Raw genomic sequence first — 27470 nt, forward strand, 5'->3', positions numbered from 1 at the left:
TTAAAAAGTCTTACTCAAAGGTAAAAGCTTCCATTCCATTGTCAAAGAATGGTTCTTTGTTTTACCCACAATAATTTTGGTGTTGAGTTACTCCAGACCTGCTATGCAAAGCTACAGGATTTTACTGATTTGCTTTTTACAGTTCACTTCTATGATCAGCCTTTGTAATTTTGAATGGTTAACTTATCTTTATGAGCAAAATTTACAGCGAGACCTCTTTACAATGTAGTGTTTTTCTTTTTTTTTTGCATCTGATTCTTTCCCCATTCAGTCTTAAACCTGAGATCCCCAAATGTTGTTTAATGGAAAATAATATTTCTGATTTTCCTTTAATAACAATACTTTAAACCAAAATTTTAAAGAGCCATGTCTGCAATTATTTGGTCTTATATGGTTGCTGGCTCAATACACAATGCCTGGAACAATTAAAAATATTCAGGTCACCTTTATTAAAATATTGGTGCATCTTTAAAGAAGAATAAATGTAGAGAGATTGTGTAGACCCTGACTTGATATCATTACAATCTGTAAGCCACACAGCAACAACTTTTCCGGGGAAGTCCCCAGGTGCAGAATGGTTTTGTATTCTGAATGCCACAATGCATAAACGGTACCCTGCTGCTGCCAACTGCACACCTCCAAAATAAGGAAACAAATCCACCATCAACCTGCCTGTCCTTTTACTTTGCTCACTATTCTCACCATGTTGCTCTTACTAACTAACCCGTATTACTCATGATCTTAAAGAGCACTGCTTGTGCCTGTTTGGCAGCAAGACACGTCACAAAATGTCTACAACACTGAACTACAGCTTAGTGATGTAAGCAGGGCACATGTAATAGAGTCATAAGCACAAGATTTGCAGATAGACAAGTAAAGAAAATTAAAAATGTTAATGAACATATAGCAAAGCGCACTGCCAGTGTGTGTGGCTTGTATGTATTTCAAGTCATTTTTATGGCTGCTTTTATGGACTTGTGCACCCAACCATCAGTACTGGATGGAGAAGAATGACAGTGGTGCAAATGCTTCAGATTTTGTTGGCTCTTGTGTTTAAATAACAGTTTCCCCAAGTACCGCTAGAATTTTATGTTTTGGTCTGTAGGCATTTGTTATTGCAGTGTCCGCTACTATGGCAATTTCTAAAATAACAAAGTACCGGTATTATAAAAAAAAAAAAAAAAGCACTAACAAACTACAAGTAATATCTAGAACTGTTAACACAAGTTTGAATATATTTAAATAGTTACTTATTTTTAATCTGAACATTCAAACCATACTTTTAGACACATTTGACAGCCCTATCACACACTGTGCTAAATCAGAAGTACTAATATGACCTTTGAAGATACATGCAGACAACACAGAGAACATGCATAGTTTATAAAGACAATGGTAATGCAAAGGATTTAAAACCAGACTGCTGGATCTGCAAACTAGCAATGCTAATCACTATATCACTGTGCCATCATATTTTTTTTTTTTAAATGATTAAACTTAAAAAAAAACAAAAAAAAAAAAACAAACAAAAAGTACTTTTCCATTATAACAAAACTGTTTTATTCCATTATCAGATTTGCATTTAGCACATTTTTTTTTATTATTCTCAATGACAATATTTGAAATGAATGTTGTTAGTCTCAGGCCTCACATTCTTTTAGTTAAAAAAAAAAAAAAAAGTTCACACTTACAGAAGCTCACCAATATATGACTGTAAGATAAGAAACGGACTCTCCAGAGTCTCATCGACTACTTTTCTGACCTCTATAAAGGTCAGGATTTTGTTCACACATCACTTGTAGTGTTGTTAGTAATCTGACTTACAACTGTGATAACATCAGTAGATTTAAAATGAGTATAGTTTGGGTGAAGATCAAGGTGCCTTGAGGATTTTAAATTTCTTACATCTGCACTGACAAACTTCTTTGTGTGTTTTTGCTAGCATTTACCACATACAATAAGACATATATTATTTATTAATATACAGTGGAACCTCGGTTCACGAATGTCTCGGTACATGTACAAATCGGTTTACGACCAAAAAGTTTGCCAAACTTTTGCCTTGGTTCACGACCACACACTCGGTATACGAACAAGCCAGTTTCCCTTTCGGTTTGTACATGTTCAGTCTCTCCCTGTGCATTTCCTGTGCAGCGAACAAGAGAGAGAGAGCACCACACACACACAGGCAGTGCGAGAGAGAGAGACGCGCGCACACACACAGGCAGCGCGAGAGAGAGACAGACGCACACACACAGGCAGCGCGAGAGAGACGCGCACACACACAGGCAATGCGAGAGAGACGCGCACATACACAGGCAACGCGAGAGAGAGAGGGGGCTGGACGCAGGTAGGAAGGCAGTTAAAGAATGCACTGGGCTTGATTTTGTTTTCATTTCTGTTTACAGCGATCTGTTCTTAGCGTGCATTGTTGCAATGTTACTTTTCTTGGTGGTTTATTAAATTACAGATTTTTTCAAATGTTCATTTATTTCCTTGTGCTTAAAACTCATTTAAAAAAAAAAGTGTTTTTTGCCAGCGGTTGGTAGCGCTATATCGCAAACTATTGCAGTGTTAGTTTTCTCTGTTGTTCAAGGTTTTCTCAGTGTTATTCAATGTTTTTTACATTTAGTTTACTATTATGCTGTGCATTCTATGGTTTAATTAACTATATTTGTGCTTGAAAACTTAAAAAAAATATATACAGTATTTACATACAGTTCGTATGGTCTGGAACGGATTAATTGTATTTACATACAATCCTATGGGCGGAAATTGCTTCGGTTCACGACCAAATTAGACTGGACTGCCAATACTGATTCTCTGTGCAAGAAAGGACAGAGCCGCCTTTACTTCCTTAGAAGACTGGCATCCTTCAACATCTGCAGTAAGATGCTGCAGATGTTCTATCAGATGGTTGTGGCGAGTGCCCTCTTCTACGCAGTGGTGTGCTGGGGAGGCAGCATTAAGAAGAAGGATGCCTCACGCCTGGACAAACTGGTGAGGAAGGCAGGCTCTATTGTTGGCATAGAGCTGGACAGTTTAACATCTGTGGCAGAGCGAAGGGCGCTCAGCAGGCTCCTATCAATTATGGAGAATCCACTACATCCACTAAACAGTGTCATCTCCAGACAGAGGAGCAGTTTCAGCGACAGACTGCTGTCACTGTCCTGCTCCACTGACAGACTGAGAAGATCATTCCTCCCCCAAACTATGCGACTCTTCAGTTCCACCAGAGGGGGTAAATGTTGAACATTATTCAAGTTATTGTCTGTTTTTTTTACCTGCATTTTTTATTACTCTTTAATATTTTTTGCTGCTGGAATATGTGAATTTCCCCCTGGGATTAATAAAGTATCTATCTATCTATCTATCAAATCGGTTTACGACCAGAGTTTTGGAACAAATTATGGTCGTGAACCGAGGTTCCACTGTGTATATATACACACACACACAAGATATTGTATATACTGTGTACTGTATATACATAGATATACAGAGACATGCATATGGACAAACTGCTTGAAAATTGCCTAATTTGCTATTTTACAGTATGTATATAAGTAAACTTTATGAAATTATTCATAATGTGGAAAACTGCACCCATTAATATCCAAATCCACTTAGTTCAGTCCACAATTGCACTAATCACAAAGCGGGAAAAATATGACATGTCACACTTGTGTATACACTCATAACTCCGCGAGTCATTGTAAAGTATTAAAAAGAAAAAAAAGTCAAAGAAATGTAATTACCAAACGGTAATAACTATGTGAAAATACTGTATTATGTATATATCTCAACTTTCCTAGATATGAAATGTTATTTTTTAACTCAGAATTCAATATGTTCGAATCATAGCATGCTTTCTGCTTTCTGTACAGAAAGAGTGCATGAATTTAGCAATTACCAAAACTTCTATGCTTTCAATGCCATGCATTATAAATACATATAAAGATGAATAACTAAAGCTTGCACACCACTAGACAAGTGTATGCAGTGATCCCTGAGATAAAATTTTATTTCTTAACTAAGTGTTCAAAATAAGTATACAACATTATAATCATACTGCACCAATACCTTCATAATATTTTTGAGTTTGTTACTGAACACTTACAAAGCTAGCAATAAAAGCAAAACCATTTCAATAATAACAGCTAAGGAAGACCTTTCATATGTTTCTGAAGCAACCTATCAAGGATGGATTGAAGATGGTTTGAAAGTCACAGGTAGTTGACAAAGGCAAAATGAGCAAACATGACACTGAAAGATACCTTGTTTGGAAGTTTTTGAGACATGCGATTGTAACTATCTGAAAAAAGAAAAAGGAAAGAGAGAAAAGACAGACTAAGGGAATTATCTCAGATTTACACTCTTTAGGCTTAAAAAGGAAGAGACTATCTAACAATGTAATGTGTATAGGCTTATTGTAATATGTAATAAATGGGTTTACACTATACTGGATCCGGATCAGATGCTACTACATTAAATTCCACCAAAACACATAAGCTATACTTGTACTATACCCCAATCTGCACCCATTCTGTGGCCAAGCATGCAATCTCTTGCACATTTACTTCAATATTTAGTGATCAAAAATAAAAATATATATATATATCTTGGTCCATATACAATATTAACCGATTTAACGCAAACCTGATATAACCTTGTAATGCAAAATTCTGAGAAAATGACAGCAGGATGACTTCAAATTGCACATTAAAATTTTAGAGGGGTTGGGGCAGATACTGTATCTGACTTCCTGTTAGTTTTTATATACACATAATAGAGGGCAGTTTGCACACCTGATACTCCTGCTTCAAGGTGCCCCCTTTTGAAATCTGAATGCTCGTCCTGCCCTCTCCCTGGAGGGTAGAAAGCAGCGGTCATCCAATAGGGCTAAAGAAACATTTTCTAGCTCTAATGTCTACTCAGTCTTTTGGTTCCAAGTGCTCAATTATAACAGGCTCACAGGAAACAACCTAAAGAAGGAAACAAACAATCAGTTGTGACAGGAATGGAGGTGAGTGAAAAGGTAATATAGAAATATCAGATTTAAAATGCTTCATCAGTCCATTCCCAAAAAACAATGTTTCTTTATAGGATGTGTTCATACTGCAGCAAGACAAGCTGGGTGATTTTTTTTTCACACAAAAAAAAAAAAAAAAAGTAAACTGAGAATCTGAAGGTCATGATAGGGTACAACATCAATGTTGTCCGAGACAATTAAATGCTATGCATATGATCCAGTTCATATTAAAAGCTACGAACAATATCGGATCTGGATTTTTTTTTTCTTTAGAGTAAGCATGTCAAATTCAAATGCTAGAAAGGTTCTAGATCACAATGACTCTGAAGTGCTTTCAGAATTCTATGTTACCAATAATTTTTGTTTTGAACAAATTGAATACATTTCTTTATCTCCTTAATATAGTACCTTTGAAACAGTAGAGATGTTTGAGAACAAGGTGCTTTCCAGAACTCCCTTGGTTTTATAGAAATTCATTAGGTCCACGTACTCTTAAAAACAAGTCTGATCCAGATCGGACGGTATAGTAGATCTTAATCTGAACTGGATCATACAGATCTATAGCAATGTCAAAATTTAAGAATATTAAAGCCAGACATGGCAGTATAAATGGGGTTTGTATAATGCTACCTAACAGAAAACAAACTGATTTTTTGAAGTATAAGTTGGGTATTTTTCTGGTCTAAGTCATGGCATATATTATTTGGTACGGGCAATTAGGTCCTTAAGTATTGCTTTCAAAACATTTTCAAAAATACCATGTCTGTACTTGCAGTATAAATGTTGAACATAAAAAAAAAAAAAAACTTAAATACTTCCAACAACAGGCTAAGAATGTTCTCAAATACCAACCCACATTTTGAGATTTTTTGCACACATATTGTAAAACAGTGTATCCGTGTTAATTTTGAAAAGAGAAAAACATTCTTTGGGATTTCTACAATTTTAAAAGAACTCCCCTTGTGTTCTTCACTTTACTGCCCCTCTCCTTCTATGGCAACTTTTCACGCCCTGGAACACAGTTTCCTACAGCTTGTTTTATTTGTATTGTATTTTTCATTTCTGCTGAAAGCGATTAAAATGATTTGAGCATTAGGCCATGGCTTAGGTCAGACATGACTGTGCCAAACATGATTTCTTTAACACATTTTTATACAATTTATGAATATACCTGTTTAACACAGTTTTTTACATAACAAAAAAATTGGTATGGTATAGTCCATATAGTACTTTTACGTACATTTCACTTTGGTGATACTGAAGGAAATCACTCAAAGTAAGATTTTACAATATAATACAAAAACATACAATCAAGTACATTAATTTTTTTTTTTTTTTTTTTTTAATTTGAACAAATCAATGTAGAGTAAAATTAAACAAATTAAATGAAGAGAACAACACTTAAATCTGAAAACAAACACATTAGGTCCAACAAACTAAACTGCAGAGACAGATGAGAACAGAGTAGCTTAAAGCCTTTGTGCACGATGACTTCTACAGAACTAAGGTCTATGTGTTTGTATGTGTTCATCATGCACCATGTGCTTAGATAAGGAAAACAAGTTGTCACTTCTCTTCGCTCAAAAATTTCTTTTGAGTGCGTAGGACGTTTGTGTATGTGTGTGCATGCTTACATGTGCCTCCGAGGACATGTATGTTTACATTTAAGTACATTATTTCAAAAACTACTTGAGCAAAAATTTTGTAAATCAATAAACCTGATCCTATGACTGAATGGAGTGAACTGCAAAATGCAGTTATTGTTGGTAAGTCAAACCGTTTTTGAAGGATATGGAGTTAGCTCTGGAGCCTTTAACAAGACAAATATGATGCAACTTATTTGGGTGGGGGGTAGGAACACAGGTTTCCACACATATTCTAAAAATCAACTTTTCTTGACATTTTTGAACATCATAGAATCAGAATCTGAACTTAACTTGATAATTTTACTTTTTGTAGTCAAAAAATTTGCTAAACACTAACTGAACAAAAATTAATGACTGGCAAAAAAAAATGTAAAATGAAGTTCTCCTGGACGGCAGTGGACTGTGATTCTGTACATGGCTTCTACAGCAATTCCTAAACTCAAACTAAAAGTCTTCTGTTGGTAAGTTCAGCGATTAACATCTGCTTTTAAATATGTGCATTTTAATCTAGCAATATTACATATCAGCCTTAGTGCAGTTTCATTGTGTTTTTCTAGCAAATTAAGCAGCCAATGCTTACAGCCAGCAATGCTTACATTTATTTTAAAAAAAAAAGCTTCACTTAAAAACATGACAATTTAATGAATATGACAATTGTGAATAACTAACTTCAAATAATTATTAAACAGACAGTGCTTAAAAATTAAAAAAAAAAAAAAGGCTTCATGTAAAAATACACTTCCCTCATGGCAAATTAACGAAAAATATGATTAGTAACTTTAATTTGAAAAATACCAAACCTATCCTTTAGGTATATATGTACAGTTGGGTATACCGACAGTTTCTTCAGTAATGTACATTACAAGAGTAAAAGAAGAATATTTCAATGAGTGTTTGTAATTACACGATATTCAATTAAAAAGAAACAGTGCGAGTAACCGAATCTTAAAGATGGAATTAGGTTATTAGGTTAGATTTAAGCTGTAGTAGTTCTGTACACCACCAATACCATAAATATTACAAATATAAATATTAACAATATTAAAACAAAATGCTTGAGTTCACTGTGCAGCTCATTTTCAATACATTTCATATTACCAAGGATTTCATTTCAATTTACAGTAACTGTAAAGACTCTTAAATGCTTAACTTGCTTAAAGAGCCAAAATATATTTTATACTTATTGTTAAACTCACATATATTACATATATTGCCCATTAGCAATGTAAAGTCAAAAGTGGCATATTTTTTACCCCTTCTTTTAAGTTTTTGATTGTTTGGCTTAACTCATAATCAATTGTTCTCACTGATCATGGGTACTACAGGCATACAGTACCGTAGATACTCGCGTATTAGTCGATCTCGCAGATAAGTCGAGTGTATTGTTTAAGTCGAAAATTACAAAATTTGTTATGACCCGCATATAAGTCGAGGGTAAAACTTGACAGGTATCAGAGATAGAGGGCGACAATCAGCTGTTAATGGCGACAAAACTCACTGTCACGTCACAGGCATTCCCCCTGTGCCTGGAGAAATGCTAGACTCGTTGACTCAGCAACTAATCCTTGCATGTGCGTGAGTTGCAAAATGTAAAAGGCAAGATGGCGTCGATATGTCAAAAGGGAGCAAAGCGAGTTTAGAAAAGAAAACACTCGGCAGGCGATGTTTTGCACATTATCGCTGAGTCAGACTCTGATTTTTCAGAATCGGATTTTATTGATAGTGATCAAGAATTGAGCAAGAGAGTGAGAAGCCGGCATCAGCTGATCGGACAACAGCCTATGCCGCGCCAGCTGAACGCATTCGCACAGCCGATGCAGCTACAGCAAGGTTCACGTGGGAGGAATACACAGACATTGATCCAAGGGAGCTGAACTGGCTACCGGACTTCACAAGACAGCATGGCTTGCTGTTGGAAAAGACAGATCACCTGCTGCTGGACTACTTCAGGCTGCTCTCTCCTGATGCTGCTTTTCAGCTGCTGTCAGACGAGACAAACAGGTAGGCAGAGAAATTTTTTGATTTCGCTTTGATAGCGTGTGTTGCCTTGGTTCTTTTGATTCCAAATCTGGTTGCATGTGGCAGCTAATGGTATGTTTGTTATCCAAAACCTGCAAAAGCTAATGCTCAAATTCAAGTATTTCACAATTTAAAGAGTTATTTAATGAAATTGGAAAAAAAAACTAGCTAATTAGCAATAGTATTGCTGGCTTATAATTATTTCAAAGACCATGGGAAACGGCAGATGACCGGTGACTTAACACCGTGAAGCATTGAGTGTACAATGTCATTACCCAAATTCTATGGACAATTGTGTTGCCCCGCGGATAAGTCGATTCTGCTTTTTTGAATGAATTTTAAGGCATAAATTTTTCGACTTATACGCGAGTATCTACGGTGTGTATATATATATATATATATATATATATATATATATATATATGTTAAACTAACAATAAACCTGCTTCTGAAGACATTTTGAAAATGTTACCATTATTTGTGTATTGTTCCTCTCCATCACCTAACACCTCAAATGAGCTTACCACTTAAGGCAGCAGTTGGGCTGAACTGCAAACCACTTTTAGTAATGCTCTTAAAGGGTTACGCTCATTTATTACACACAGTTCCAATGACACAAACTCACAATTCTGTTTTTTTTTTTTTTTTTTCGCTTGCATGTTAGGTATTTCTAGGTTTTTTCATTATTGTTTAGCATAATATTAAAATGGTTCTCTAAAAATCCATACAGAAGAAATTTTTCATCTGGTATTGCAGGTCACTACTAGTAGTCCACTATTACTGACGAATAATGCACTGGAAATCCCAAACTAAAAGAAAAAAAATCTAGAACAATGAAGAGGAGATGTCTGAGCTGCCTTGAAGGTTATGTTGGTCAGGAAAAGACAAAATAAACTGAGATTGCAGCTGGCAACCATATATTGCTAATTTAAAAAGTAGTATCTTCTTTCGCAAATAAAGGATACATATGCAGCAAAAGATGATGTGCCAATTAAAGATAATTTCAAATTCTTAAACAATGACTGGGAAGCTACTAATGCTTAAGCTGAAGCTCAAATTACAGTTAACAGCAGAAGTCTTAAAGTTCGTTTCTGGAGGGCTACTGTGGCTGCTGGCTTACTTTCCAGCACTTACAGCTCTATAGCCCTAGGTTTGAATCCAGGTTCCAACTCTACCCGTATGGAGTTGTCTTGTGTGTGCTTTTTGTCTGGGTACACAGGTTTTTCTTCTCTATCCCAAATTTTTACAGATTACTCTAAATCTAATGCTGCTGCAAGTGAATAAGCGGGTTATCAAATGGATAGACTGATGGATGCATGTTTTTGTCTTTTTTATATATAATTTTAAATTGTAACAATAAAATAATGCTGTAATAAATTACCTATTTAGTCAAGTATCTCTGTGCAAGGTGTCATGCGTATGATACTCTGCTTATTAGTCTATTTAAAGCTTTTCAAGATACAGAAACACAGTTAAAGTATGGTTAGATGTATTGGTTTTATCTTGTTATAGTGCAGTCTTGGTGCCTGAAAAGAATATTCAAATCTTTTACCAATTGTCAATTTTTCTAAATAGGAAACTGTACACTTAAATTTTAAATCTACACAATTTTTTCAACTGTGAGTATTGTATACTTAAGCAAAAACCTGCTTTTTCATTAATTCCCTCTCAACATAAAACCGTAGTATATTTAAAACATTACTTTTGAGATTCACTGATTTGAAATAAATTGTTACATAATTTCAGTATAGGATTAGTTTGTAAAATTAAAGAACTGGTCAAGTGTCTGAATATTTTTACAAATCGCACTACTTTAGGTCACCTACACACCTGTGACCATGGTGGATCAATTCAGAAAGAATGATAAATTTAAGTATTAAATGTGAAAAATAACTTTCATTCTTATGACTGAAAAAACTCATTACTATTCTCTTTTGAGAATTAATCCTTCGGTTCATTTAGAGCCAATACAGTTGTAAAATAACTTTTATATGTGGTTAATAAAATGCATGTACAACAAAAATAACTCACAACAGATAAAAATGACATTGTATAAGGCACATTACAATTATACAATATTATGAAGTGTGATCCACACTGAGTAGTAAAACAAATCTAGCTAAAATTAAGCCTTCTGATAAGTGTTTACACTTTTAACTATATTCTATTTAAAAACATCTCCTCTCAGTTGATGCCATCATTATTTTTGGAATATTAATACTCTGTAATATCATTTGACAGTGAATGCTGCACACTCATTTCATTGGAGGTTCCAGAAAGGAGGTGTGTGTTTGTGTGTGCCGAGAGGTGCTTTCCCACAACCACAAGCACGGGAAGAGTCCTACACATCTATCAGTAGTTTGAACTTTAAAAAGTTATTGGTGAAGATGGAGCCCTGCACTTTACACAGCATCATTCTTTATAGCCATCTCTCTAGGGCACTGTGTTACAAACTACACTGAAGCAATAATGCCCCCCCCACCCCTGTAAACTCACGAATGAAGCAATAAGGTGAAAGGGGGTTCCCCATAAACCCCCGAATGCAGTGCCCTTCGCACCATATCACTCTTCTTTACAGAAAAGAGAGAATATTTATCTATTAAATTAAACTTGACATTCAAAAAAAAAAATCAATCAATATCGTGGTATATACATTAAAATCTACTAAAATAACAATTAGAAAAATACAATAATTGTCATGGTCCATTTAAATGTGAGTTTTCAGTTAGAGTTTAGCTTGCCAAACACAGACATTGAAAAATAGAACAAAGTCCATCTTTAAAAAAATAAAAAAAAACCTGAAATGATCATTTTAAAGATAAAAAAGTAGGACTGCAGATCACTAGCCTTGGAACCACTCGGCCTCCATGGGTGCTGCATGGCAACACAAAAATACCCATATTAATTCATATAGTATTAATCCATTTATTTAAAACATCTAAAGATGACACATATAACAAGGGATATCAGTACATTAATATTCATCCATGTTTTCATTTAAGGAACAGGCTTCTTTCATTAACAAGCATGTGGCAAACCAGAGGTTATTCTGGAAGCCACGAGTACAGAAATACTAGCCCACCACTGGAAAAACCTTTAAGTTCACACCAAATTAAACTGCAAGTGAATAGATAGAGCAAGGGAGGAGATTGCAAAACCCTTCTCCAAAAAAAAAAAAAAAAATATACAGAATATATACTGTATATACATATACAGAAAGACGGCTAAAAGTTAAACTAGGGTCTTTGAAATTGCAAAAGCTGCTGTGCTATTTTATATGCCACCATATCACTTTATATGAACCATTTTTGCTCACTTAGTAGAATGCATCTCGAATTAAAATGTAAAAAATAAATAAAAGATATTATTCTGAGGCTGATTACTTAGTGTGCACATAAAATGAATTGATGGCCAACTGGCATCAGACAATAACATAAGGAAAATGTTACACTATACAATATATTCCTTGATAAGCATGTAAATGTACACGGGGGGAAAAAAACCCTCGTTTGAAAACATTTTATCCAAAGGAGAATCATTTGAAATAAAAGCATTACAACATTCTTGTATTATAGTACTTGTTTCTTACCAAAACATATACTGTATGCCGCACAGCAGTAAATAATAAACACAGTACAATCTTCAAAAAAAACCTGGTATACTAAGCATCAATTTCAAATTTGTCTTTGTGTCTTTTCCTTTTCCATTTAAAAGCGTAAGCGGCTGTATTTTATACAAGAACGCTGTCCAAACTCCAAACAATATTTATCTATAGGACAACAAAAAGGTCTGAATTCCTTAAAGTAGATTTTCTTGCCATTTGTCTATTTGCACAGGACGACTTCTAAGATGACTTTTTCAGTTTATTACTCCACTTTCTTTAACATAAAGGGTAATATACCAATCTTCTCTTATTCATTGATAAATCAAAAGTCTACTCACTGCTCTTTGTTTACACTACAGGAGGTCTGCGGCAAAAAAAAAACAAAAAAACAAAAACAAAATAGCAGCTAGCTCAACTACCATAATATCCTGCGTAAAGGAGCACAACAACTAAATTACCATAAAGCTTAGAAAAGCAGGAGCAGAAAATACTTTTTTTTGTGATCAGCCATTTTAATGATCACAGAGTCTTTCTCAATTGATCAGAAAATCCCTATTTTTAAATGATAAATCATTAAGAAAATCTTTACATGAAAATTATATTTTCAATGAGACAAATATGCTAAAACTAAAAAGTATTTTTTCTTATTTTGCTTTCATATTGTTAAATCTTATTTTATAAATGTCTCAAAAAACATTTTTGCTGGTCTCCAATACAAATGAGCAAAAATCATTATAGCATATCATTCTTCTCTGTATTAGGAAATTTTTCTTAGGTTTTTCAAGATCATCCACAGATACTGGGGAAAATGACACACAGATCATTCATAATCTTACCGAAAACTAACATCACCTACTTCTATGTAAAGAACTATATTAATAACTGAAAAGCTGCTGGGATAAAAGGAATCCAAAATGGACAAAATGTTTTCTCTGTCAAGTACGTACATAAGAAGTAATACTTCTTACAAGGAATAGTAATCCAGAGAAAATTCTATTATATAAAAGTTATATTAACACTATAATATGATTAACATTAATCCTAACAAAACTGGAAAGGCTCTACATGCACACCATGCAAGTAGAGAACCATAGGTTAACAAAGTGCAGTGCAGGCACATCTATTATCTGAGGAGGCAATGAATTTTGCACCAAATGGTGTAAATTACATATTGCAGGGATTCCTGATAGCATACAATCCAATAAATGCCAGATTTCTAAATGAATAGTTATGCCAAATCCTTTAAATATCAACACCTTGCACAATTTTGATAATATTAACATCAGTTCTCCAAGGTGAACATTGCCTGGCATCTTAATCAAAACTGACAAGAGAAACAACAATTAAGTCTTATCAGTAGATGATGGCATATCATCAGACTAATTCTAATCTGTACTATCTCAAAAGTAGGACATCTGATCTGGGTCAGAAGCGTTTACACTATGATCCTATTCAGAACAAAGGCTACCAGTAGCATTTGACATGGATCAGACTATATAGCGTAAACCCAATTTATAAGGTTTGTAAGTATTAGAAAACAAATTTTAAAAAATAATTCCTACGGATATGATCAGCTCAGTTTAAAGTTCTAAAGTTTTTTACCTAGTAATTTAAAAAGGAAAGCAAGTACAGTATGCAGAATTTTAAAACTCTGAAAATCAACAGGAATAGAAAAGCTCTTTACAAAAATACATTTTATTAAATTTTCTAAACTCCAAAGAACTACAGAATTCATCCTAAAGATTGACTGATGCTTGCAAGAGTATCTCAGCTAGCAGCCAAGTTTCTTTGTAAACCTTTTCACTAATATATTCAAGCACTCTTTGTCAAGACCAAAATAGAAGACTTGATCACAGCAAAATAAAACTAACATTATATGTAAAGGGTTTAGAATACATACATTTATATTAATATAAAAAAAAAAAAAAAAAAACTTGACAAAATAAGAGGACTTCAACCTTCTCAAAATGGGCTCAAACAACAAAACTATGTTTATTTAGAAGGTGGCTAAGGCAGCGGTAGTTTTAAGATTTTTAAAGATGTTTTAAAAAAATAAAAACATTTGTGCATTATGTGATAATAAATAACCAGCCATAAAAGTTATTTTCAAAAACAATGCAATATTACATTTTTAAAATGTTTTGAAGAGATTTTACTTATACCACCCACTCTGACATACTCACTGTCACATGCATAAGGCTTGTCTCGATCTTCCAAGGCTGCTGCTGCAGCATCAAGCTTCTTCTTGGCACTGGCAACGCCTCTGCCCTAAAAGTTAATGCAGTACATTTATACATTTGGAAACTTTAGGATTATTACATAGACATTAAAATGAGATTTCTGTGGTATGTTATTCTAATGATATGGTGTAATAAATACCTGTATTTAATTTTAAATGTTTGCAATAGAAGATAAACTACACTGACTATGAAATTTTACTTGAAAAATTATATTTACCATCTTTTTTTCTGGAAAACACTGCCATTTTATTAAAAAAAAAATTTAAAACCACAACCCAAAAAAGGCTCTAAGAAATTAATAATTTTCAAACTGCCAAATTCTGATGTCTTTTGGCCATGTTTTATAAATTGTTGTGGATCATCCAGAGGTTTAATTTTCCTATTCCTGAACTCCATTTTCAGCTGGTAATTGAACAACGATAATATTAAGGAATATATATTTGCCAGGTCCCACTTATGCTAATTAGTTTGAAATTGCTGGTTTTACTATATGTTAAACTAATTTGTACATTTAAAATGTATGCATTAAGTAATTAGTAAAGTCTAATTGTACTCTACCTGTGAACCTGTTACTACACACTGAGCCTGCACTCAGAGCACTATACAAAAAATAATGTTAATGTGCTTCAAGGTTACTGTCAAATAGGTATTACTACCACTATATTGCTATTAAAAATAATACTGCAGACCAAGTAAAAGATTGAAAGATAAAATGCCATGGGGGTCTGTCAAATATTTGTTGCATGTAGAAAAAAAAAGCAACACACACGGTTTTAATCAAAGAAAAAAAACATTCAAATCTTGAATTCTCTCTCTATACTGTGTTTCAAGTTGGAACTTAGTTTTTTTTTTTTTGTTTATATATATTATAATTGTATTTATATAAAATTTGTCTTTTTTCATGAACAGCAGTGCAGAATTACGCCCACAGGCAATTATCAGACTCAACCTGTCCCTTGTTAGATTTTACTTTAGCAAAGCTATCCTCGGTGCAAAACTCTGGTTATCACTGACCTAAGTTACATACCCCTAATTAATTGATATGTTGCATTAGATGTATTTTGGCTCACAGACTAAAAGATCAGGTAACTACATGTTCATGTTATTTACCCCATAAACTTAGGATTCACATAAAGGTGAATACAAATGTGCAAAATGTGGTGGTGCTGCTGCTGCTGCGGTCAACTCCCAACCCCCCACCCCCCTTCTACCATTATACAGTGCTATGTAAAAGTTTGGGCACCCCTGTTAAAAATCACTATCAATTTATAACTTGCTAAGCTTTTGAGGCAGCAACTTCATTTTAACATTTTTTATACCTTATGTAAACAGCAATATTTCAGTAGTGAAATATTTTTAGTGGACCAACAGAACCAATTTAAAGTGCATTTAAACAAAAATAGGCAGGTGCATAATTTTGGGCGTCCCAAAGGAATAATCCCATCAATATTTAGTAGAGCCTCCTTTTGCTGAAATAACAGCCTGTAGACACCTCCTATAGCCACTGACAAGTCCATGAATTCTGGCTGGTGGTGTTTTGGACCATTCTTCTATACAAAATGCTTCCAGTTCAGTCAGTTTTGAGGGCTTCCAAGAGTGGACAGCCTGCTTCAAATCAATCCATACATTTTCAATGTCTGGGGACTGGGATGGCCATTCTAGAATGTTGTACTTGTGCCTCTGCATGAATTCCTTAGTGGATTTTGAATGGTGCTTTGGATCAGTGTTGTGCTGAAACATCCAACTCCAGCGTAACTTAAACTTTGTGATGGACTCTTGAACATTCTTGTCAAGAATATGCTAATAGTGGGAGGAATTCATGCAGCCGTCAATTTTAACAAGGTTTCCAGTATCTGTGTTAGCCACAGCCCCATAACATGATGGGCCCTCCACCAAATTTTACAGTAGGCAGCAAGTTCTTCTCCTGAAATGCTGTGGTTTTTTTTTCCCACCATGCACAGCGACTCTGGTTGTGACAAAATAACTACCTTAGTCTCATCTATCCACAGTATTTTTATTCAAAATGTTTCTGGCTTGTCCAGATGTGCTTTTGCATACCTCATGCGACACTTCTTGTGAGGAGTACTCAGAAAAGGTTTTTTGAGCATCACCCTTCCACTGAGCTGTACTCCGTGCAAAGTGCACTAGACAGTGGAACAATGTACAATGACTCCATCAGCAGCCAGATGTTCCTGCAGCTCTCTGGAGGTGGTCTGTGGTTTGTCTGTGACCATTATAACCAGCCTTTGGCTGTGCCTTTCAGATATTTTTCTTGGCCTACCACATCTGTTCTTCACAAGGTCTGTTCCTGTGGCCTTCCATTTCCTAACTACATTTCGGACTGTGGAGACGTCCAAACCTTTGTGATGATTTCTTGTACCATTCTCCTAATTCATAATGACGAATTATCTTAGTTTTTAGGTCAGTAGAGAGTTCTTCAGAGGTCCCCATGTTGCCACTCCCTAAGAGAGAACCAAGGACAAGCACAACTAGCAATTACCTATGTTAAATAACCTTTTTCATGACTGGTTGCACCTGTCTTTGTAGGTTAAGGTGTAATGAGCTAACCAAAGCAATTTTGTTCAGCAGCCAGTCAGCATTAAATGACTACAGGTCTTCAAATTAATGCAATTAAAAGGGTGCCCAACTTTTGCACATCCCATTTGTTACATTTTATTTCATACAAGTCAATAATGCTACATTGAGAATATTGGTCTGATAAACAACCCCTTGTCTACATTTCTTTAGTAAAAAAAAAAAAATGGCATATTGCAGTGATCTTCTGTTATGAGGACAGAGAAAATTATCATGTAACTTCAGAGGGGTGCCCAAACTTTTACATAGCATATACAGTGATCCCTCGCTATATCGCGCTTTGCCTTTCGCGGCTTCATTCCATCGCGGATTTTATATGTAAGCATATTTAAATATATATCGCGGATTTTTTGCTGGTTCGCGGATTTCTGCGGACAATGGGTCTTTTAATTTCTGGTACATGCTTCCTCAGTTGGTTTGCCCAGTTGATTTCATACAAGGGACGCTATTGGCAGATGGCTGAGAAGCTACCCAGCTTACTTTTCTCTCTCTCTCTCTTGCGCTGACTATTTCTGATCCTGACGTAGGGGGATTGAGCAGGGGGGCTGTTCGCACACCTAGACGATACGAACGCTCGTCTAAAAATGCTGAAAGATTATCTTCACGTTGGCTACCTTCTGTGCAGCTGCTTCCTGAAACGACATGCTGCACGGTGCTTCGCATACTTAAAAGCACGACGGGCACGTATTGATTTTTTTATCTGTCTCTCTCTCTCTCGCTCAGCTCCTGACGGAGGGGGTGTGAGCTGCCGCCTTCAACAGCTTTGTGCCGCGGTGCTTCGCATACTTAAAAGCAAACAGCCCTATTGATTTGTTTGCTCCTTTGAAGAGGAAGATATGTTTGCATTCTTTTAATTGTGAGACTGAACTGTCATCTCTGTCTTGTCATGGAGCACAGTTTAAACTTTTGAAAAAGAGACAAATGTTTGTTTGCAGTGTTTGAATAACGTTCCTGTCTCTCTACAACCTCCTGTGTTTCTGCGCAAATCTGTGACCCAAGCATGACAATATAAAAATAACCATATAAACATACGGTTTCTACTTCGCGGATTTTCTTATTTCGCGGGTGGCTCTGGAACGCAACCCCCGCGATGGAGGAGGGATTACTGTATACACACACAGGTGCATCTCAATGAGTTAGAATATCATCGAAAGTTAATTTATTTCAGAAATTCAATTCAAAAAGTGAAACTCATGTAGATTCATTACACACAGAGTGATATATTTCAAGCGTCTCTCTTTTCATTTTGCCAACTATAGCTAATGTAATCCCAAAATTCAGTATCTCAGAAAATTAGAATAATGTGAAAACGTTCAATATTTTAGACTCATAGTGTCATACTCCACTCAGCTAATTATAGTGTCACACTCCACTCAGCTAATTAACCCAAAACACCTGCAAAGGTGTCCTGAGCCTTAAAAATAGTCTCTCAGTCTGGTTCAGTAGGCCACACAATCATGGGGAAGACTACCTACTTAACAGTTATCCAAAAGACAGTCACAGACAGCCTCAACAAGGAGGTTATGGCACAAAAGATCATGCGAAAGAAGCGAGCTGTTCAGAGTCCTCTATCCAAGCATATTAATTGAAAGTTGAGTGGAAGGAAAAGATGTGGCAGAAAAAGGTGCACAAGCAACAGGGATAATCACAGCCTTGAGAGGATTGTGAAGCACAGTGCATTCAAGAATTTGGGGGAGATTCACAAGGAGTGGACAGCAGCTGGAGTCAGTGCTTCAAGAGCCACCATACACAGGTGTAATCGGGACATTGGCTACAACTGTCACATTCCTTGTGTCAAGCCACTCCTGAACCAGAGGCAAACATCAGAAACTTCTTACCTTGGCTAAGGAGAAAACAGGCTGGACTGTTGTTCAGTGGTCCAAAGTCCTCTTTTCAGATGAAAGTAAATTTTGCATTGCATATGGAAGTCAAGGTCCCAGAGTCTGGAGGAAGAGTGGAGAGGCACAGAATCCAAGTTGCTTGAGGTTCAGTGTGAAGTTTCCATAGTCAATGATAATTTGGGGAGCCATGTCATCTGCTGGTGTTGGTCCACTGTGTTTTATCAAGTCCAAAGTCAGCGCAGCCATCTACCAGGAAATGTTACAGCACTTCATGCTTCCCTCTGCTGACAAGCTGCCAGAAGTACCAATACCTGTTTAAGGACCATGGTATCACTGTGCTTGATTGGCCAGAAAACTTGCCTAACCTAAACCCAATAGAGAATCTATGGGGTATTGTCAAGAGGAAGATGAGGGACACCAGAACCAACAATGCAGACGAGTTGAAGACTGCTATCAAAGCATCATGGGCTTCCATAACACCTCAGCAGTGCCACAGGCTGATCGCCTTCATGCCACGCCACATTGATGCGGTAGGCCAACATTTCTGTATTGAAAATAATTTTTTTATTGGTCTTATGTAATATTCTAATTTTCTGAGATACTGAATTTTGAGTTTTCATTACTTGTAAGCTATAATCAACAAAATGAAAAGAAATAAAACACTTGAAATATATCGCTCTGTGTGTAATTAATCTATATCATATACAAGTTTCACTTTATGAATTGAATTACTGAAATAAATTAACTTTTTGATGATATTCTAATTGGTTGAGATGCTCCTATATATACAGTCATATGAAAAAGTCTGGGAACCCCTCTTAATTCTTCGGATTTTTGTTTTTCGTTGGCTGAGCTTTCAAAGTAGCAACTTCCTTTTAATATATGACATGTCTTATGGAAACAGTAGTATTTCAGCAGTGACAATAAGTTTATTGGATTAACAGACAATATGCAATATGCATCATAACAAAATTTGACAGGTGCATAAATTTGAGCACCCAAACAGAGATATTGCCTCAATACTTAGTTGAGCCTCCTTTTGTAAATATAAAAGCCTCTAGACGCCTCCTATAGCCTTTGATGAGTGTCTGGATTCTGGATGGAGGTATTTTTGACCATTCTTCCATAGAAAATCTATCCAGTTCAGTTATAGTTGATGGCTGCCGACCATGGACAGCCTGCTTCCAATCATCCCATAGATTTTCAATGATATTCAAGTCAGGGGACTGTGACGGCCATTCCAGACCATTGTACTTCTCTCTCTGCATGAATGCCTTTGTAGATTTCAAACTGTGTTTTGGGTCATTGTCTTGGTGGAATATCCAACCCCTGCGTAACTTCAACTTTGTGACTGATGCTTGAACATTATCCTGAAGAATCTGTTGATATTGGGTTGAATTCATCCGACCCTCGACTTTAACATGGGCCCCAGTCCTTGAACTAGCCACACAGCATGATGGAACCTCCACCAAATTTGACAGTGGGTAGCAGGTGTTTTTCTTGGAATGTGGTGTTCTTCTTCCGCCATGCAAAATGCTTTTTTTATGACCAAATAACTCAATTTTTGTCTCATCAGTCCAAAGCACTTTGTTCCAAAATGAATCTGACTTGTCTAAATGAGCATTTGCATACAAGTGACTCTGTGGCGTGAGTGCAGAAAGGGCTTCTTTCTCATCACCCTGCCATACAGATGTTCTTTGTGCAAATTGCACTGAATTGTAGAACAATGTACAGATACACCATCTGCAGCAAGATGTTCTTGCAGGTCTCTGGAGGTGATCTGTGGGTTGTCTGTAACCATTCTCACAATCCTGCGCATATGCCGCTCCTGTATTTGTCTTGGCCTGCCACACCTGGGTTTAACAGCAACTGTGCCTGTGGCCTTCCATTTCATGACATTCCTTACAGTTGAAACAGACAGTTTAAACCTCTGAGATAGCTTTTTGTAGCCTTCCCCTAAACCATGATACTGAACAATATTAGTTTTCAGATCTTTTGAGAGTTGCTATGAGGATCCCATGCTGTCACTCTTCAGAGGAGAGTCAAAGGGAAGCACAACTTGCAATTGACCACCTTAAATACCTTTTCTCATGATTGGACACACCTGTCTATGAAGTTGAAGGCTTAACGAGCTAATCCAACCAATTTGGTGTTGCAAGTAATCAGTACTGAACAGTTACATGCATTCAAATCAGCAAAATTACAAAGGGACCCATTATTATGCAGGCTGAGAGGGGTTCCCAAACTTTTTCATATAACTGTATGTGAAATATCTTTTCACAAACCAATACTTTCTAAACCTCTCAAGGAATGTGTTTTGTCAAAGGGTTTAGTTCACAAATTGAACAGGAGGTTACCAAATTTATCAAAATTCTTAAAAAAAAAAAAAATCTAAATATACAGAAAACAGAATTTATTCGACAAAAGTACTCATCGTTGCACTACAGTGATCTAAGAACTGGCTACATTTACAGAAAAACAATCCATACAAATTCAAAATGATTCACAAATACAAAAGTACTCTAGAAATACTCAACACTAGTTTTAATGTGACTTTGTACTGAAAGCTATGTTAAAGAGCATGTCAAAAGTTTTCAATTCTATTACTGATCTTTCAGTGTCCCACCACATCCAGCAGTTATCCACTTTTTGTAAAGACTAAGGATTCAGTTATTGAATTTTAACTTAATATAAACATGCTTAGTAAATAAATTAACATTTCAAAAAAAAAAAAAAAAAAAAAAACAGGAAATGGAAGAAAATAAGCAACATGATAAAATAAGAAACTATCCTTTTCTTTCATCTTATTTTAAATGATTTTTTCACAAACAGTGGGGATGAAGGTTTCTGCAGGACTCTGTTCAAAACATTGTCCACTTTTAAGTGGACCTCTAAGTACATTCATATGGTACTTCTGAGTTTCTGTGTTTATTATATCAATCTAGAGATTCCAAGAATAACTTGATAACTTAATAACATTGCACAAAAACAAGGATGAATTTGTTTTCCTAATTCATTGTTAAGAATATGTTCATATTTATCGTAAAATATTCTTTTTTTGTCCATAGCTTGGCATTGAGCACACATGTGGATGTGACACCAAAGTAACGGCTACACTTTACAATTAATTTGCATTGATACCACTGCTAACTGCATGTATGTGGACCCAGATAACAGCAAACTCACATAAAAGAAAACAGAAAACGAAAAAGACTAATGAATATTAAAACCTCATATACACGGAATTGCAAATTACAACATCTACAACCTGAGAGGTCTTTGAAAACAAAACCTGAGAACTGCTAGTTTAAAAACTGTACATTTTAAATTGTTCAGAAAAACAAAAAATATAAAATAAAATAAAAAATAAATATAAAAAAGCCCACTTCGTTTAAACACGTATGGTCAAAATTAATCAAAAAACATAGTACCAAATTCAAACATATGTAACTATTTCTATAAACAAAACAGACGGATTTCAAAATGTGACAATGTACCTTCCCCTTTCCTTTTCCACGTCGCTTAGGAGTATCTTCCTCATAGTCTTCATCGTCCAGGTCATCAAGGAAGTCATCAGGCTCCAGGATTCTCTGTTTTAACCAATATATTAACAACAACAATTATCACACCCCTAAAAATGTCCAAGAGTAAGAACTGTACTCAAAGATTGGGCAAGACATACTTCAATGAAGTATGCATCCATGAAAAGTATTTTGAGACACAGCCAAAAACAAATGTATCTTTAAGTAATACATTATTTACTCCTTTAGAATTTCCATTTTTATTGTATTAAATTACTTCATTGAGAGGCACACTGGACACCACTAAAACAATAAAATTAAAGATGGTATAGACTACATTGTGAAATACCGGCAATAATTAATCATTTAACAATAAAAATCATGCCATTTCTACACTATATAAAATACTGAAACTGACAATATATTTTAATTAAATCTGACAATTCTCAGGAACTTTCCTATCTTGATGAAAGAAAGCAACTTGTGTTAAGAAATATATTAATAAGTTTTTTAGTATTTTTTTTTTTAACTTTTACATACACAATTATGTTTGCTTCTTCTTCCAAGTCAATTTTTACTTGTAAGCTGCCATTAACAGTGCTTTCCTTCTGAAAACGCAGATTTGTTGCAAACAGAAATTCCAATAAATCACTACATGATGGAATTGCAGCTTCTAAGCACATTATTTCTGATTTTTAACTTTTCAAAAACAACCGTTTTCTTTTTCTTTTATTTTATTAAAGCACTGCAGTTTTTGCCATGTTCTATCACCTTTCACAAATGTCTTCTTAATCCTTTGAGTGCAACAACCCACATTTATAAATAATAAAATGGTTAGCAAACTGCGTGCTAAATATAGAGTAAGCAAGATATTACTTATTTTATTGAAATATTAAAATATCTATCATCTTCATTTTAAACATTAAATTTCTAAACTAAGTATTAAAGATTTAATTAGCTAGGCAAGTTACTCAGTGCTAGAATGCTTGTATTGAATAAAATCTGTTAGAAGCACTCAGGATGACATTTGGATATGGATACATTTGTTTGCTCTGTAAAATACTTTCCATTAGATGGCGTAAAGTGAATTGCTATTTTAAAAACTGTTTCTTTTAACATAAGTTTACCTTTGGATTTCCCCAAAACACGAGTGTGCTTTCCCTGTCCAGAATCCCACTTCAGGATTGTCCTCAATAAGCAGTCTGTTGTTCCACAAATTAGTCCCCTTTAATAATGCTAAATAAAATGTGTTTTACAACATCTAAACATCATTTTTTACGAATCAAAAAACAAGGCACCTGGAAGACAACATGCTGTCCACTTGAAAAAGTGGGCAAATTTTCACTACAAATAAGAGCACAAATATTCTGTAAAAAAATGTAAAAACTAATGCTCTTTCTCCTCAATAAAAAAATGTAAAAGAATACTATGGATAAAAAATTGTTCAAAACTGGAAAATCAATATCAGTGGTAATTAACCAGGGATCTCCAAAACATTTTCCTTAAAATTATATTTTTTTGCACCACAGCAGGCACACGCACAAAAAACAGCTTGCAAATGCAAAAGGGTGTGTATTTCCATACAGACTAAACAACCAAAAGAGACACTCTGGACAGATCAAAGCATATATCAGAAGAACTCTAAAAGAGAGATCTGGCTAGATGCGTTCCCCAAATCGTTCTCCAAGTAGGAACATTCTCTTTTAAATTTTTGCAATATTGACAAATCCTTTAAAAAAATATTTGATAGATTTAAAGGAATTTTTGGCATAGATGTGCAAAACACTAGGTGCCCTATACTGAAAAGGGCCTATTTTAACATTGAATCAGTTAAGATGCAGAAATTCAAAATTGTCCTTGCAGTAACGGCATTTCTGCAGCAATATGCTATGCAAGTTTCAAACTTAAGGAATTTCCAGCCAATGATAAAAAAATGTTTGGGTAGAATGTATGGATGAAAAAATCAGATAATATTTGCTTATAATAAGCTTACATTTTTAATGTTTTAATATTTTCAGACATGCTTACAAGTTTAGGAACATATTTACTATATGTATGAAGTCAACCAAAAACTGCTCGATTATTAATTCATTTAAAATTTTGCACAAAATGTCTTGGGTACCAATGTTGAAGGCCTTTTTCTGATTTGGCAAAACCACCACAATTATACAGGTTAACTGGCAAGGTGTGAGTGTACTGTATTTCCAATAAATACTGGTTACTTTTATAAACCTATGAAACTGAATAGTATATTTTTTTCAAATTTCAAAAATTACTGACAGAAAGCATTTCATATTACTCAGAAACTAGAAATCCATAAAGATTTCCATTTGAAAAATGAGCACTGAAATCTGTTATTAATTTCAAAATGAAATTAAAAAAAAAAAAATTAAACATAGTTCTGTTGTAAATATTTTTAATGTAACAATTCTTATTTTGAGTGTTAAAAATGATAAACTACAGCTTTTAGTGAAACCTGCTTTAGGCTTTATATTTTAAAAATAACATCTAAAACTAGCACTAACATAATCACATTATGTTACATTAGGTTAAAAAGTAAAAGTTAATTCCATGCTGAAAGGTAAAACAGCCAGTACACTTTCACCATAAGGAATCTAAAGCAGCGAATAATAATTCCAATATTTAAAGTGAAATCATATTGTGTTCCAGTTTCATTAGTTTGAAGTGGCATGTTTCATGCAGTTCTAAATGGTTTTATTGTGTTTGTTCCAGCTGCCATACAATCATCATATACAGGCACAGATTGTTACAGTTACAGCTTTTAATTGGTTCACCACAAAGTTGTGAGTCTTGATTCTGACCATAAAAACATTTTTTAACTAAGTTATTTTGGTAAAATAGAAACCAAATGAAATATGTAAAGTCATTAAAGTGAAACAATCTTTACTCACAAATCATTATTTCATTCTACTATGTCATGTGTAAAACACTAACCTGGAGTGGCCTAGGTAGGTGAGGTAAAAGGAAATGTGTGTACAGACGAGACAAATGCTTTGACAGAAATTGTTTTGGGGTTACTTTTATAGGCAATAAATACTCTCTCCAACGTAAGCATCATCATGAATACACAAACCTACAGCATTAGCTGGAGTCAAACTGCATCAGCACACTTGGATTCAGCAAAGCTAGTTAACTTATAAAAAGGATTTCAATATATAAAAAAAAAAGATTTTAAGCTCCTGTAAATACCTTACAGCCTTATAGAATCTCAGCACCAGGTGCAAGCAAAGGTCCAACTCTGGAAAAATCCTCATAATGAAAAAACACAAACCCACTCCCATGCATTCAATTGGGGTAGCAATTAAAAAGCACATCTTAGGAAAGTATGTGGACAACCAAGTCCAGGACAAAAACAAAATACTCCAAGAGAATAGCAATGACTGAATTCAGAGAGCAAACTCTTACATATGGAGTTATTAATTGATAATTCTGCTTCATGTGTTACAATGCTACTTAAATTAGAAAATCCTTACAAAATAATCCAAAAGTTTGAGAGAAACCCTATATATATATATATATATATATATATATATATATATATATATATATATATAAATAAATAAATAAAACTTCAATGGCAATTATAAAGTTTATACAGGATTCCTGTAGTTAAACGATTAATTACTTAAAGGCCACCATGGAAATTAAGGAAAGTATACTTGGGAAGGAATCCTGGAATCTTTACAAAATGGGCAATGGCAATCTATAACTAATTGCCAAGATACATAGCTGAAATAAAGACTGATTTTTTTTTTTTTTTTTTTTTTTTTTAAATAAGCGAATGAGATATTGGGAAAAGAAAAGATAGCTACTCGGTAACCAAAAGGTTAGTTTAATGACCTGAAAAGTCCCCTTTCTCATTTAACTTGTATATTTAGTGTATAAGTACAGCTGACAGGCTGACAACCAACACCACAGTCATAAAAGGTTTCTGTCCAAAATGTGTGTTGTTTGCATGCAAGATTATCAAACAAACATTTTTCCTGAACAGGTTTATAGCCACTCCTGTGTCTAAGAAGATTGAACAAGGAGGCTGTATAAAAAAAAAAAAAAAAAAAATGCTTTTGTGCAACGTGCAAAACTAAATTAACTGTGTGAAACATTTTTTACTTAATAGCCAATCATTGCAACAATGCCATTCTCTGGTAGGATGAGGATTTCACACAATGCAAGCCAAACACCACTACTCTGTGTTTTGAATTTATACATAAATTTTGAAATAAGCAGAAAAAAAATTAATGAATGTCAGCTTTGTACATTGTACTTTTATTACAGTTAATTGTTTCCTTTTAAGTAAAACTCTTGTGAAGAACAGAGAAAAAAAAAATGCATTCAAGTATTTTAACACAGCCCAGGGATAGATACTTTATCTTAACTAATCCACAGGAAAGAGCAACAACAATCTAGAATTAAAAGAACAAATCAAAATCCTTTCTTGCATATAAATATTGCTACATGCCGTCTAATAACCAATGAAAAAAATCATTTGTAGCCGTACACTAAATTAATCTATGCCATAATGAAGGTGGGGAAGGGATTACTGAATTATATCCACGATTTTTGGGGAAGGCTCATCTAAAAACACAGGTAGATTTATTTTTATTTTATTTTTTACCATGAAGTTCCCACGAGCCACATAGGGCTGCAGAGCCTCTTTGGGCTGCAGTACCTTCCTGGTGCGCGAGTTGGCACTAGGGAACTCAGACAGGCTGTGGTCTTCATCAATGGATCGGGCATCTGATAAACTTCGCTTGTCTAGTGACTCTGTCTTCAACAGTGCTTCCAGACTGCTGCCATCTGGGGGCACTAGGGAATCTTTCTTCAAAGCCAGGTCCAAATCTATAATAATAAGAAAAAAAAATATTAGCATATACGTGCATAGTAATTTCTGCCAAAGCAAATTTCAACTGGTTGTTTTTTTCTCCTTCTCCAACCCAATACAAGTAATTTCTCC

At 34.8% G+C, this 27470-nt stretch overlaps 1 protein-coding gene across 2 annotated transcripts in view; it reads right to left on the minus strand.

The window, feature by feature from the left end:
• LOC114652092 (zinc finger protein ubi-d4) overlaps nucleotides 1-27470 on the minus strand; it is a 71508-nt gene that overhangs the window by 26057 nt on the left and 17981 nt on the right. The window contains exons 4-6 of one of the 2 annotated variants that reach the window (XM_028802294.2): nucleotides 27186-27355; nucleotides 22472-22564; nucleotides 14482-14566 (exon numbers count right to left, since the gene is read on the minus strand). In XM_028802294.2, the coding sequence (XP_028658127.1) occupies nucleotides 14482-14566; nucleotides 22472-22564; nucleotides 27186-27355 (348 nt within the window). Of the gene's footprint in view, nucleotides 1-14481; nucleotides 14567-22471; nucleotides 22565-27131; nucleotides 27356-27470 lie in introns of both variants that reach the window. The other variant, XM_028802284.2, reaches the window with a different exon arrangement.

The sequence above is a fragment of the Erpetoichthys calabaricus genome, chromosome 1 (assembly GCF_900747795.2).
Source record: "Erpetoichthys calabaricus chromosome 1, fErpCal1.3, whole genome shotgun sequence".
Classification (NCBI taxonomy): Eukaryota; Metazoa; Chordata; class Cladistia; order Polypteriformes; family Polypteridae; genus Erpetoichthys; species Erpetoichthys calabaricus.